A 15,929-nucleotide genomic window follows, 5' to 3' on the forward strand; every position below is an offset into this window, starting at 1 on the left:
ATGATGGCGAGCGGACCGGCGGCGCCGCTCGGCGCTTCGCTCCCCCAGGCTCTCCGCACCCAGCAGCGGGTCGCGCTGCTGCTGTGGCCGCTGTTAGTGACCTGCTGTCACTTTGTGTCGGCACAGGAGCTGCCGGAAAAAAACGGGGTGAACGGATACAGCCTCCACCCGCCCTACTTCAACCTGGCCGATGGCACCAAAATCACCGCCACGGCGACCTGCGGGGAGTTAGACACCGGCAGAAGCGTGCAGGACCTGTACTGCAAGCTGGTCGGAGGCCCGGTGTCCGGAGACCCGAGCCAGACCATCCGGGTGAGCAGGACAAAGCTTTATACACATCTAATTCCAACTCATGCTGCTCAATAGTGAGTCGGAAACTTTATTGGATCCAATGGATTTTTGTTTTCATAATGTTCCTTATAGTCAATATTAATTGCAGGTGTCCTTCGTAGGGTGTTGTTTGCTCAATTGTGAGTTTAACAGTGATTTCAGCGTGTTTATTGCAATTTGTTTTGCACTCTTAAATTATTCCTATCATATTATTATCATATTATTATCATATTATTATCATATTATTCCTATCATATTCCTATACAGGCCCCGAGTGTGTCTGTGGTGCTCAGTAGTATCTTTATCCTTATCCTTTTTTGTTGCATTTGCATCATACTCTTGCTTCATCAGTCTACTTTTAGGACTTAATGGAATCAGATTTAGGATTATGTGATGATATGATCTTCACTTTTAATAGTATGCTTTTGAAACGTATTACTGCACCACGTATTTGCACCAGTTTTCTGTCCTCAAACTGCATGTTTTGATCCAGTTTTTCTACGCTAGATTTTTATGGGAATGCCAACCAGCACACTTCACTGCGTTCAGAGTAGAGAGTTGAACAGAGGGGGTCAGCAGTGTGCATGGATCTCCCAACTGCTCTGCCAAGTCATTATTTCATGCACTGCTTCCTTTGTAGGTCTTGGCAACACTGAACACAGGCCACTTATATAAGGACAGGCAGCATTTCACTTGGAGGCAACTCTACAGAAATTCAGCTACCACATAATTTACGTGTTTATAGATGAGTTTTGAATGTGACGACGAGCTTGTAAAAAGCAATGTGTGTTTGATGTCTGAGCCTCCAGGTATCACCCGTTAACCCAAAGGCTTATTGCAGTTTCATAGGTTAACCATTAAAAGCAACCCTCTGGGTGATAACATGCAGGCTTATTGCCTTCTCCCTCTCTCTCCCACCTGTTGTTGCCTTTCCTCACGGTGACTGATGTATGTCTTTGAAATCCAACCAAGTTTATCTGCAAGATTATCGCGCCCAGAGCGAACGCTGCTTACTCTGGTGGTGATTCATAAGTCAGGAATAAGGAGCAGAGGGATTCTGTCACTTCTAAATCCTTAGCTGATGTTTGGTGTTTGCAAAACAAGTGACCTGCATGCTAATAAGTACCTTGTGAACTGAAATTAAAAGAGATCAGACATGAAGATAAAGATGTGTTGGTGAGATAAATGGAAGATTGGAGAGAATGAACAGCAGGGAGTCTGAAGTGTTGTTTGAATGTAAAGACTGTGACTGAAGCCAACCAAAAAAGCATGTGCCCTGAGGGGTGTGGGTGAGGGCTTTCAAGATTCTTTCAAGTTGTTTAATAAACTTTAACTTAAGAACTACACAGAAACAAAATAAATTCCACCTTAGATGGGAGAATGAAATAAATAATTATATATTTTACTGAGTAATTCTCTTTAATTTGGCTGGTAATTTGGCCCTGTGGTGTAAAATTCTCTGCAGTACTTGATCCCGACCAAATTTGACCCACTTCAGCGTCTCCACACCGAGGATTATATCCAAATGTTCTCGCATCAGAGTTTTCTTTCAGTCTTTCTCTGATCTGCCTGCTCAGGGCGGTTTGGTTGAAGTGGTGACGTTGGTGCATAATTAGCTCAGGAAATCTCAAAATGAACCCAAGAAATCTGGTCATTAGCTCGAGGAATGGCGCATTATGTGTTTGGGCTAAGAGGTTCAGCCCACTTTGCCGGGCTATTGTGACTCGGCCCACTTGTTGGGTTCCTGGACCCCCTGAACAACACACATACACACACACACACACACACACACACACACACACACACACACACACACGCATTACCAGAAAACACACTCACTTTTCTGTGTTGAGGTTAATCCTGTTTTGATTTGACAGCAAGCCGTGAGAGTGTTTTTATTAATTAAAAACAGCAGGAGGAGGACTGTAGTTTGTGTGGTGTGGCAGAAAAAGCTCAGGACTTTTACCCAGGAGACCGTTGCCCGTGTCTCGTGTGAAACCAGAAGTCAACATTGACTTATTAGTCACATGACTTGTACTTTGGTAACACCACTTCTGTAGTAATTTGAACCCAAACCACATCTTTTTCTCAGCATAACCAAGTAGTTTTGTTGCCTGAACACCGCAGGAGATACACAAGCGATCGCTCTCATGTTGCTCGACATCTGTAGGAAAACACACAAAAAATAGCAAAAGTATGGTATGAGGATACGTTGCACCAGGAATTGTACCAGTTACTCATGATAGGTGTCAATGGGAATTTAGGCTGTAAAAACAAATGTGATTTCACCTCAGAAGCTGACCCAGTGTATGTACCTTTTTAATTTTGGTGAAGTGTCATGAAATACTGATGCCATATACAATGAAAGATTGATTACATAACGTGGCAGGTGTTGATTGAGCAACACGTTGTTTCCCTCTGAGTGAGGAATCCAGGTCCTCAGGGCAATACTGCTGGAGAGTTTTGCTCATTCACCTAACGATGGAGGGAAGGAAAGAAATGGGAATAGAGATGAAAAGCAGCTGAATGAAATAGTGTGTAATGCACAGAGAGAGAGAGAGAAGGAACTCTAAATGTTCATTTCCAGGTGGTCTTTTTGTTGACAAGAGAAGATTGAGCGTGTGCTGTGAAAGAAAACGGAGAAAAAGAGAACGAAATAGCGTGAAAAAGCGTTTGACAGCAAGGCAGGGGAAAAAAGCAGACTCCCTGACATCTCACTGTACTAAACAACCTGTTGTGTTCTTTTAAGGTGTCACAAACTTGGGTAGGAAATCAGCTGTGCCATTGTTAGTCGTTTCAAAGCTCACACCCTGAGAAGCACCTTCATTTGCCTGTTTAGCTGCTAACTGTAGGTGATTTCCTGCCTTCTTTAGTGTCTTCAAGTCGTTCTGAACTGCTTTGTGGTCTCACTTTACAGACATGACAGCAATAAGTATTAAAGGAGATATTTAGATAATTACAATTGAGTAAGCACAAGGGTATGCAATGGGGTCAATATAAGTGGGAAATACATTTTTAAAAAACAATGACAAAGTAAGAAACTCAAATTAGTTATTCATACTTATCCATTCACTCAATGAACAATGTGCCCTCAATTTACTTCATCTTGCGCTCTAAAGAGCTTAATTTTCTCCTCACTAATCTCAGGGCAGCAGTGTTTCTTTAACAGCCATGCTTTGTAGTAGAGGCACTAATCTTGGTTAGGGATGAAAATAAAAGTGAATTCAATCCAAGTGGTCAGTGACGAAGGTAATAGTAACGTGGACCTAAATTGAAGAGAATGCTTTGTAATTTTAAGTACACAGACTAATTTTAGTCTGTACAAGATTCACACAAATGTGAAAAGAAGGAAGTCGGGGGACGGGAGAGAGGGTTCGGGGGTGGGGTGGATTCAGATAGGAAGCATCAACCTCTGACCTCAGTGACCTGCAGTGATAACATCTCCTAACTCTGGCTTTTGTTCAGGTCCACACTTGTTTAGTTTATGCTAACGCTTACATAGCCAGCAGTGGTCGGGTTAAACGCTCTGACAACCAAACTGGATTAGCTAAGACTGAAGAGAGGCTTTAGAAGCCAAAGAGGTGGAGAGGACACTTCAAGTGGACTTCAGCCCGATGGCATCACGTGGCTGACCCGGAAGTTGTAATGCCATGGTTTGGCCACAATGTCAAATTTGCTTCAAATCGCTCTTCCTTTGGTCTTGGTGAAGACAGAGTTATTGGCTTGTAACGCCAGAGTGTGTTCAGTTTTCTCCTTTTCGAGGTGTCAATAAGAAAGTTGCATATCGTGCAACAGCGCTTGTGGCTAACGGGACTTTTTTATTTTTTTATTGGTGCAATACAACATTACAAAAAGACAGGCCAATTGGATGGTGTCAAGACATACAAACATTAGGACTCTAAGACAAGTACAGTACACTACATTAATATGAAGTAGGAAAAAGACAGTTTTCATGTACGTGTAGAGAAGTACCTAAGATTTATGTGGAATTGCTGAAAAGTTCCTTTTGGACATTTAGACAGCTGGACTGCATGCCTGAATTTGATTTAATTTCCAAAAACAAATACCAGACGATGAGGCCTGATTTGTGCTGCGATTGGCCACTTTTGAGGTTATTGCTTAACTTTGTTATTTTTTGAGGTTATACCAGCCATGAAGAAGTGACTAATTAATGTAATTTTGACTTTCTGGATTTATCTTTGAGCGAGATACGAGTGTACCATACACTATTTGATAGATAAAGTACCTTATAGTAGCAAGTGTGTATTATTTTTCCACCGAGGCTATGACATTATTGATATGAATGACTTTTCCCTTTCTCATATAGTACACTATGATTTAAAATCAGACTGCAAGTGTGTATAAATTTAGCACAGAACAGTCACACTGAGGCACAGAAACTACATTTATGATACATTTGAACCTACTAGCAGAAATACAATAGATATGGCCTCACTGTTACAGTAACCTGAGTGGAGTCGCCTCGCCGCTGGAATATAAGTAACTTGACCCGGGTAGCTTTGGGGACAAACAGTTCTTTTTCATAGTGTTTACTGTCACTCTGAAACACTGGTTTGGGTGGTTAGATAGGGCTGTATCTTAAAGACTAAGGGGTAAAATCCCACAATAACCAGTGTGTGTTATTAACCACTTACATCCTGTTATGGTGTTTCTGAGCAAGAAGTTCAGTCTCCACAGCGGATCTGTAAATAAAAGTTTTTCAGTGAGATGTATTGAGATAATCCAACCGAAGACTACTGCAGGTGTCTCACTAATTAGTTCCTCCTCTCCTGTTGAACACATCTGGTGTATCAACTGATTGGATTTGAACCCTGCAGACTCTCATTTGGTACATGGAAGCTCTTGTGTTTCCTCTGTGGCATTTGATGAAATATCTAATGATCAAAGCATAACTCAAAGACCACAAAATGCTAGGATGCAGGTACAATTATTCACGGTGCATCACACAGCGGCAGAGTCTGTGGGGGAAATGTGGTTGTAGTTTCAGTTAAGAGCTTTGTAACAGTAACCTCATATGCTCAACGGATGATTAAAACTTTATACATGTCTATCTCTGTCTTCTCAGGGACAATACTGTGACATCTGCAGCCAGGGCGAGAGCGATCGCGCTCACCCCATCACCAACGCCATCGACGGAACGGAACGATGGTGGCAGAGTCCGCCTCTGTCCCGCAGCACGGAGTACAACGAGGTGAACGTCACCCTGGACCTCGGACAGGTAGGACTCATTACATCTACATACTGAAGCACACCTACGCATGTTGTCTATTTCCTTTTTTTTTTTGTTGGTTAATCTGTGGTTCCATTAAAGATTCTCTATACCAAAGATGATGCATCACAAGCTCTGCCAGTGTTTTCAAATGGTATACACTTTCTGTCTCCAAATTGGGTGTGGCGTGTTCGCTGCCGCCACCCCCATCTCGCCCCTCTCAAACCTAATTTTGTAAATATTTGTGAACGCACCAATAGTCAACCCTACAATATCGCCTTAATATCGATATTGAGGTATTTGGTGAAAAATATCATCATATTTGGTTTTCTCCATATTGCCCAGCCCTAAAACATAAGCAGCAAAGGGTAGATGTACCCAATTGAGATTTGAACTGCTGCGGTTTGTGCTTCCCAGATGTTTTGCCCCATGAGGCCATGTCATGATTTTTGATGGGACAATAGTCTTTGAGGACTGTGGAAAGGTGTTAATGCATGCTTCTCTGCGTGTTTTTCTAGTATTCCAGCTTGACGGAATGATTCAGAATTGTAAATATCAGCGTGTTTATTAGAATTGTGAAGTTCATTTATTCACCTGAAATTCTGTTCTTATTCTCTGTTCGGTTCTTATTGACTTGCCACTTGTGCTGGAAATGTGAAAATGTTTTTGTGCCAACCATCATCTGAGCCCATTAACTGGTTTAGCAGCTCAGTGATAAATCAGCCTCTTGAAGCTCAGTGACCCAAAAGAAAATCAAAATCAAACGGTTAACTCTTCAGTTGATTGTAGAGATGTTTTTTTTGGCAGGAGCTTCTGTTTGTTCCAGCTGGTGTTGCAGTGACTCTCTCAGAATGACACACACTCATGTATAGATGCATAGCACACACACAGAAAGGCTTCACTCTGTCTTCCTGTGCTCCAAGTTAACCTTTTTGTGTTCTTGAACGTCGCTCTTGAACAACCTTTTATGTTTCTGAATGCGACTCTTTTGTGCCAGGCTCTCCTGCTCGAGTGCCCTCATTCAGCAGCGCTATGTGTGCCCAGTGTGTCTGTGCACTTGTGTCCTTGACAAGAGTGTTTTCTGTCATGGCATTCAGTTTCCCATCCCTCTTCCGTCTATCGTCTCCTCTCTCGTCGGCTTCTCTCGCTCAGGGTCGAAGGTCTCAATAGAGAAGCAGGGAGCTGTCACTGAGTGTTTAAGCTTTGATAAGCCTGTTTACCTTGTGAAAGTAGTAAAAGAATGAATAGATAGTAAAAAATATTCAAAAAAAATCATGTTGGCATTGGCTGGATGACAACGATGCAGGCTACCTGGAGTTTTTTTGGGGGATATCAACTTTGTTACTGTGAGGAACTTTTAACTGGTTATTAAACAGTCTCAATACTTTAATACCCTTTAATACTGATGTCTCTATTTTTACCTACAAAAGAAACACAAGACCATCAGTGAGAAGAATATCTATTTCTATACAGTTGTTCCACTGGGTCGGATTCCATGCGAAATCGGTTGAAATCATGTTGGTTCACCAGAAAGTCCTTCAGCTCAGACTAAAGCAGGGCCTCCGATCCATTTTCTTTGTGTTATTTCTTGTTATATCTGTTTTTTAGGGGTTTTAGACCAAAACGGGACATCTGACGTCTTTTGAATCCAGAAAACTCAATTAAATAAAATGTATATCGGTTCAAATCATAACAGAAGTTAGCTTGAGGCGCTTTCCATTAGGAGCAGGTCTAGACCCTTTCCCTCCTGAGCAAGCTGGGGTGACCGTACCAAAAAACCTCCCCTTTTCACATTGTTTTTTTGACATTTTATAGACTAAACAAGTTATTTATAATGAAAATTCTCGTTAGCTGCAGCCGTAGATGTGTATTAGTCAATTAGTCTTCTTTTATTAGTTTTCTTGTCAACAGCATTGTGAGGATGGTTTTGGTACACTTGCCCTGCACGTTCAGTGCCAGCATGAGTGCACTGGAGAAAGAAATTGAGAAAATCATTGTGGCACAGAACAGATTCAAAAAGATATGTTGGTCCTTTTAGTATAAAACCTTCTGGTAGCAGCTACAGATAACCATGGACTTTAACTTTGATTTTGATTACATCTTGATTACATCTGTTCAAAATGTTTACAACCTACATTGCAACAAAATGTTTTCTGGGTGGCATCGACGCTACGGAGACAGAGAGAGGGAGAGAGAGGGAGAGAGGGTCTCTGGTTACCAGGTAGCCGTTTTGTCTTGAAAGAATGTAGGTAGGCCAAGGCGTGTGTGTGTGTGTGTGTGTGTGAGAGAGACACAGTGACAGGGCTCAGAGAGTGTATTGAAGACCCACCCCGACCACCCCCCCACCCTACCTCTGGCTGAATGAAAGAGAAGGAGAGGAGGGAGAGATTGGAATGTCAGTTAACCTGCCTCAACATGCAGAGGGGAAGGCTTGTTAAATTACCTCTCTCTTTAATGTGGATCGGTCTCGTCATGGCCGATACAAGTTTTGCCTATTATTAAGTTTTGTTTTGGGCCGATATTTTATTAGTATATGCTTATATAATATCGTTTTTCCAGTTTTGTGCAGAGCATCTTATAGTGGGCAGTGGAGATACTGCCAAATGGTTAAAAATAAGTGTAATATACAAAGCTAGTTAATTGTATATATAAATGTGCTCAAGAATTCAAATTCACTAATAAAAGAAACTAAATTAAAGTGACTGGTGCTTGAATATCACCACATCAATCACGACACATCTTCAGGAAGAGTCAAACGTGTTTTGCCACTATTAGCTTGCTAACCTTCGCTCGGATTAGCCAGCTACGCTTGGATCAGTTTTTGCAACGAAAAAGTGACAGAAAAAGCTCCGAAGAGTGGGGTGAGAAAATATGACCCCGAAAACAACAACTTTCGATTTTTAATACAACTTAACACTTATTTGGGAACGTTGTCCTCTAGATTTCTTTAACAATCAAATGTGGACCCAAAAGGTAACCGGTACCTGGTAACCCCTGGTGTAGAGGACCCTGACTGGGCTGCACTGAGTCCTGAGTCCTGAGCACTGAGAAACCTGATCAACCAACATCAGTCTTGGACTTCACTAATTCTCTTTTGGCTGAATCCCTGCAGTCAGGTTCAAAATCTGGTGGAAATCCTGAAACCAAAAGAGTGGAGGCTGTTATAGCAGCATGTTAATGGCCATATGGATCCAGAATAAGATGTTGGGCAATCAAAGGTGTCCACATACTTTTGGTCATGTAGCGTATCATGAGCTTCTTCATTTATCTGTACATAAACCTAGAGTTGGTAATCTTATTCAAGATCATTCTTTGTCATATTTGTTAAAATTCTCTTTACATCCCGTAAGCAACCAGTAAATCAAATGCTCTGACAAAAAGGCTGCTAGCTCGACAGCCGTGAGTGCTAACAACAGCCATGTTCTTTTGTTTACGTTCATTATGATACTTTTGTGGGAGTGGCTTTCGAGAGAGGCCTGAAGAGACCACATCGCCTGTGTTGAAGACTTGGCGACTTTCTTGATAGATTTAGGGACCTTTGGGACTTTTGAACACTGCTAGCTACTTTCGTTGGAGTTGGCAGCACTGGGCTGGGTTTTTTGGTTGGATAATTTCTCTAAATTTAGCGTACTCTTGTTGATTTCTCAAGATTACCAGCCTAATGCTTAAAATCTATCTTGTTAATAGAAGTACTAAATCCCAGCCTAATACACAGCAGTATTTTGATTTTAAGACTGTTAAGATACCCTTGAGCAAGGCACTTGAAGCACACCAGTTTGTCCATTACTCTTAGGTGTTGTCAGGTGAATGGGATTTCAGAAGGCTATGCAGCTCAACCATTTTATTTTTTTAAAGAACAGATTAAGTTCTTATGGTGTGGAATTCAGTTGGCAGTAAACACACCGCACCAACAGTATCAGTTCATCAGAGCATTACTGCAGCAGGTGTGTACCAAGCACAGACTGCATCCACCCAAATGTTTATCAAACATATTTCACTGGAATCTCGTCGTGTTTTTCCTGCTCTCTAATATTTAATTCTCCTCATCTGTTTGGATCTAATGTGTGTCAGACTTTTACATTTATTAATACATTTATTTTACTAATAATTAATACTCCAGCAGTTCCTGTCAAAGAGTGACATTGTGATTCCATTCTATATTCAGTTTTAATTTATTTTACTTCTTCATACATTCTATGGTCTGCTTATAATGCAAATAACTATTTGCCTTCTATGAATGAAGTTAAAGTCTGTTTGCTGATGATTTGGGTTCTTTGATGAGTCAACAATAGTTCCCCAAATTCTTGTCTATGATAAGAAGTTCTCACACATCTCTTCTTGTCTTTCTATATCTATACCACCCGTTCTGCTTATCTTTAACAGATAACACAAAGCCCATTATAGACCATTTCTATCTCCTCTACCTTCTTGTCTTCTTTCTTCTGCTGTGTCCTTCTCTCACTCCTCTCTTGTTAGCCTTTTTTTATTACCTCTTCTCCTTATTATCCTCCTCGTCCTTTTCTTCACAAGTTAGAACACACTTTTCTATTTTCTCTTCTGCAGTTTCATTCCTCTTTCTACTCTCCCTCAGTCACTTTGATCGCCTTTCTTTTTTTGTCTTATATTTTGACATCTTTCTATATTTGGCAATATCCCAGTGCGTCAGTTTTCTTGTTTACGTCACCTCAAGCAGATATTACAGCTGCAAAACAATAGAGGTGAATGAAGGCGTTTTTGAGCATTCAAAATTAAATTTGAAAGCCCAGCAACATCATTTTACTGTATCTGTTAGTACGCTGAATGATCCAATGACTTCAGGTTTAATTGGAGCTTCACTTCACTCCATTATTTTCCATATCTGTAGTCTATAAATCCATATCTCTGTATACTGGGGAAGGCTGCTAGGGAAGAAGGAGGGAAAGAAGTGGAATGACAGCTACCTGATGAATTGTAGGAAGAATATGAACCATCCGATGAGGTCATACCCAGTTCAACACAATTCACCATTGTCTTCAAAGCACAATGTAACCTTGGTGTGTGCTTTCACTCCATGCACAGATGTATGTTTGTGTACAGTTTAATTCCTCAGGTATGTAACACTGGAAAGATTCTGTAATAACAGGTGAAGGAGGAGGAGGAGATTGGAGATGGAAAAAAAAACAAGGTGACCAAATCCATTTTGAAGGCACGGTGAAACAAAACTCCCAGCAAGAGGGGAGGGGAGGAAAGGAAGGAGGGCTAGAACATGGAAAAGAGGAAGACAGGAAGGAGGTTTTAAGTGGAGAAGAAAACTGAGGTGAAGAAGAAGAAAGACGGTGAGGGCATGGAAAGAAGAAGACGAGGAGGAGGAGGAGATGACAGAACAGGGGATGTTTGTCTGTTTCAGCAGCCTATTATTAGAGCACAATATAGGCTTCAGTTGGGAATGTGTCTTGGTGTGTGTGTGCGTGTTCATTTTCTTCAGGTGAGGTCTTCTCTATTCCATAATCCTCCCACCTTGAGTAAAAAAAAAAAGGTTTCCTGTCATCACACTTGTCAAAGTCTTTCGTTTTGCATTTTAAGCTTCCTGCAGTTCCAGTGATTTGGAGTGTTTTTAGTTCATTGCAGAAGATACTGTAAGGCCGTGTCGAGCAGTACCGGCGCCTCAAGTAGCGGCGTTACTACATTTCTCAGTAGTGTGGTGGTATTGTTGCTCTTTTCTGAATCAAGTAGCTTGTCAGTAGCTGAGCTCTTGTATTGATCAAGCAGTGAGGTAGCGTCCACACAAGCTAAAGGTTTTGAAGCATTCTGAAGCTCAAGCGCAGCGGAACTTTATTGCTGTAGTTTGAAATAAAACGGTTAAGGATCAGTAAGTGACTTCAACACCATACCTTCCCTGCGTAGCTGGTTGAGGCAGAGACGATTGGTTAAGGTTCGGCATTGCACTTGAGTAGTTGGGGGTCAGGATTGCCCATTGGGCAGGGCATAGGTCCTGAACAAATCAGGTACCTCGGTAAGCATGGACGCCTGGCCAATCCAGCGGAGATGAATGGAATTTCGATTTTGGTGCATAAAGGATACAGAAGCATTTTGTCATTAAGGCAGCAACTCATTATTTGCAGATTATTTTCTTGATTCGTTGATTCACAGTTGAGTCTATGAAATGTTAAAAACATAGAGAAAGATGCCTTTAATTTGCTTGCATTGTTCCACCAACAGTCTAGAACCTGAAGATATTCAATTGATTGATATATATGTCACATCTCATTCAGAAGCTGTATCTAGAGAGTGTTAGGCATCGTTGCTTGAAAAATGACTGAAGTTATTAATAATTCTTTTTGATTAGCTTTATTTTAACCACTTTCTAAAGAAATAGTCTCAAAGGAAACTGTAATTATCCAAAATATGTGGACATTGTTTCTGGGGAGACAAGTAGCTTTTTTTTGCAGTTTCAATCCTGTGAGCACTATCAATGTGATTCTCTTCACCTCCGTATATTGGGTTGTTGGTCAAAATCTTAGAGATTCAAAACCGGAAGAAATGAAACCAAAACTATCTGCAGGGCAAGAAAACCACAAGAGGTAAAAGAGAAAACATGTTTTCCTTGTATTCAATTTGAGGTGAACTGACTCTTTAAACAGCCTTCAAAGTGGACCAAACCCTACAAATGTGAAATGAATCAAACATGGCAGCATAAATGCTTTTTTAAGTATATTAAAGATGGACTTTACTGGAGCTTGACGGCTCTTACTCTTACTTGAGAGCTTGAAGTGTTTCTCCCCCCCCGTCCCATGCCGTTAACTCTGGTATGTTGGCAGGTTTCCCTACAGGACAAAGAAAGACACATACACACACTTGCATGCAATGTTGAGGTAGCTCTATTGTTTGCCGTGCGTAAAAGCGAGCGCCGTGCCAACTGCTCCCAATTGGATGCTTCCTGCTATTGATGTGGTTTGAACGTCAGAGTTAACTTTAAAGTGCCAGCCAGCTCTGAGCTGCAGCAGGGTGGAGGTTTATATTTGGAAAATCCTGACAGTTATGACATACTTTATGGGGGTAAAGCTGAGTTCACACCAAACATGTTCAAAGCAGTTTAACTTCAAAAATGTCTTTAGTTTGATGTCAAGTGAAGCATAATATTACAGGCACAGTTCCCTTATCCAGCCTGAGTTTCTAAAGGCTGTGACACACAAAACTAATTAGTTTTTCTTCTTCAACCAGAAGACAATGTGCTACTGATATTGTAATGCCATTGCAAAGCAACTTTAAACAGCCCGGTGCAACTTTTTTTATCAAACATGCTCTCAATTTGTCTTCTGAGCAAATGCAAAACTTTATAGACGGATCATGAAAACTGTATTCTGAGCTTAATACTGGTCTGTTTAAACGGATATAGTCTTTTTGTAAAGGTTCCATCTGCTGTAACGGTGGTGTGTGTGTGTGGGTGGGTGTGTGGGTGGGTGGGTGGCGGGCGTACTGATTACAATCGGTTTGTCCTCTGCCAATTCTGCTAATTACGAGTGACGAGCGTGGGAACCACACTCTGTCTATTGTTTTTGTTTTTGTTTTTTACGCACTCTTCAGGTGTGACTTTGTGTGTGTGTGTGTGTGTGAGAGAGAGAGTGTGTGGTCGGCTGTACAGCATCCACTCAAGTAGACCGCTCTTTAAAAGTGCGTGTGAGACTTTTCAAGATATCATCTCGTATTCGCCGTAATGTCTCCCTTTCCATTATTTTCCCTTTGCGTTGCAATCTCTCTATTCATTTTTCTCCGACTCTGTGCAGCCACAAAGACTCCTCTGTTGAGTGGATGACTAACACTGTAATGATGGAAATAAAGAAAAAGAGGGGACAGAGATAGATATGATGGACATCAAACATCCTTGTCCTATTCCTCTGTGTCACCCTTTCAGTCTCTTCTTGTTTAGAGTCGACACAGATAAATTCCACTCTTGGTTGCTAATGTAATAGGTCTAAAACAGCAATAAGTATTATGTTCATCAAGTTATTATAGATAATGTCTTAGCAAACTGTTATCTGCTTACATATCCGACAGAAGCAGAGCAACGTGAAGTTGTTTTTTTGTCAATGTTTGCTTGTCTTTTTCGGTCTTGTTTTCTGAGGATTGATTTAAAAATATTTTAGGGAATTTCTTCACTTGTCACTCGTGTATTTTGGCTTTTTGCAATTTGCCACTGTACATGTAGCATATTAAGGTTTGCTTGTGTAATCTCATGTGCCCATGTTTTTATATGAAGCAGCAGCTGTGTTGGTTTTGTCAGTCAAGCAAACTAAAACGGAAAGCTGAAATCTGCAAAGAACCACATGTGTTGCTTCACAGTGGGATTGGCAGTATTTGCACTTTCTTAGATTCATTGATAATAAAATAATATTTTACTTCATGTAACTTCATTGTGTTTTCTGTCCCCTCGTCAGAACCATTGCAGACCCTTTTCAATTTTTATATCTATGAGTTGGTCCGTCTCTCGTTTTTAGAGCATGAATGTACTACGTTTTGAGCCTCAAAGAGGGTTTATATGTTATCATCATTACATCTTCAAAAATGTGTTTCTGTGTGCAATTTTCTTTTTTTCTTACTGTACTGTCCAAAATGACTCAGTCAACCACACCTTTTAGCCACATCATTTAATAGTCACCCTCTTTTTGTTTCTTGATATAAATCCTTTTGCCCTCTTCAACTCCTTGGCTGTGATTTTGAGGATCAACAGTTGGATTCATTCATGACCCTCCTCCGTCTTCGTCAGTGACTCTTATTTCTGTCACCATCTAATCAACGGCCTTCATCTTCCTGTTTTCCCGTCTGTCCCTCTCGTTCAGGGTTAAACGTTGCCCCTGAAACTGTCCTCTCACACAGACAAGAGCTGACCCACACAGTGCACATTTTTCAGTCATTCATTATGTGTACTGGCCAGGAAAATGAGCAAAGAGAGAGAGAGGTAGAGAGAGAGAGAGAGAGAGAGAGAGACACAAATCTGACCTTAATAGGAGTGATTCAGCTTTGAGTGGAGAGAGAGATCGAGGCAAAAGCGATAAAGTTGATTCCACATTTGAACCAGGATAAAGGATGACGGCTGGATGGAGGCAGGGGGAGGGGCAGTAGTCAGAAATAGCTGATTTTTCATAGTTCATGTTTAGTTTCTGTAGTTCTGTTTCTGTATGTTGTTGTAGCTGATATCAGGGTGGGTTGATGTTGGAAGGTTAACACACGCTCAGTTTTAGCTTCAGTTTGGTATTTTTTTACAAATTTTGATAAATGCAGCATCATAGTTTCTTAAAGGTTTTCTCATTCTTTTGGCTGAGACACGTCCAAGCTAGATGAATATCCTTTTTCGATATGTGACACAACACATGATGCATCAGACTGTACAGTATACCCACTACACAAGTCTAATTCAATTTATTGAAACAACTATATTCAAGCACTATTTTAGTTTAGGCCTTGTTTGAGAGTTTATTATTCTGTTGTAAGTTTTATTTAAGCTTAAGAATATACATTTTCTGTTTCAGCCATTCATTTTTACAATTCGCTATTTTCACTTCTGCTTTACTTAAAAACTTTGACTTTGACACTGAATGATTGTGTGATCACACTAGATTGTTATGGTCAATCTTCTGCAGCTCTATTTTTCTACTCAATGCAAGAGAAGGTTGCACGCACAATTTGAGTATTATAGCCCAAAACCTCTGAATAGTTGCCCAGAAATGCATTTTATTTATTGGTCACCAATTCAGGTAACCAATAATAATAAAGTTTGAACTGCTGGCAATTAGTTTCCCAGAGGATTCCATCATTTATAGGAAAAAGGTTACTCTGTGTGGCCCCAGCCTTAAAGTTCAATGTGTCCTGATATGCAGATATAACAATCGCATATTAATGTGTTTTAAAACCCCAGTGCATCAGCCTAAAAACTTAGTTTTAAAACACAATACAGTAGTCCCTATTATAGAAGCATAAAACCCTTTTTTGAATTTTTAAGTAAGTTCCACCATGGATATGTTTTAAACATTCAAAACATGTATCATCCTGGTGACCAGCACATTGGGGAGATGCTGTTGAATGAGCATTAGCATGTTGGATGTGTTTCCCTTTACATCCCCTACAATGGTGGAGTAACGCCGACACACCATCTTCATCATATACGCAACTCTTTCACCTCCGGCTTTTCTTTTGCGCTCGCCGCACTGTGAATAAGTCGCACGACAATCCAGTTGTTGTGCTAACCTATGCATATGTGGCTAACGGCGTACGGCTAAAGGTTTACAGGCGGAACTCAGGCTTGTGAACTTTGGTTCCACATTACGTGCATCAATCTACACACCATGTATTCTGTGTGCGGCTGTGTGCGCCAAACCGGGACTCCCCACATGGT

General features: G+C 40.9%; 1 protein-coding gene across 1 annotated transcript in view; it reads left to right on the plus strand.

The window, feature by feature from the left end:
• Positions 1-15,929, plus strand: part of lama5 (laminin, alpha 5) — a gene marked incomplete at both ends in the record, with an annotated part of 88,490 nt that continues 72,561 nt past the window's right edge. Inside the window, 2 exons of the mRNA XM_079169842.1 lie at positions 1-312; positions 5,417-5,569. Of these exons, the coding sequence (XP_079025968.1) occupies positions 1-312; positions 5,417-5,569 (465 nt within the window). The remainder of the gene's footprint in view (positions 313-5,416; positions 5,570-15,929) is intronic.

The sequence above is a fragment of the Pholis gunnellus genome (genome assembly GCF_910591455.1).
Source record: "Pholis gunnellus genome assembly, chromosome: 2".
Lineage (NCBI taxonomy): Eukaryota > Metazoa > Chordata > Actinopteri > Perciformes > Pholidae > Pholis > Pholis gunnellus.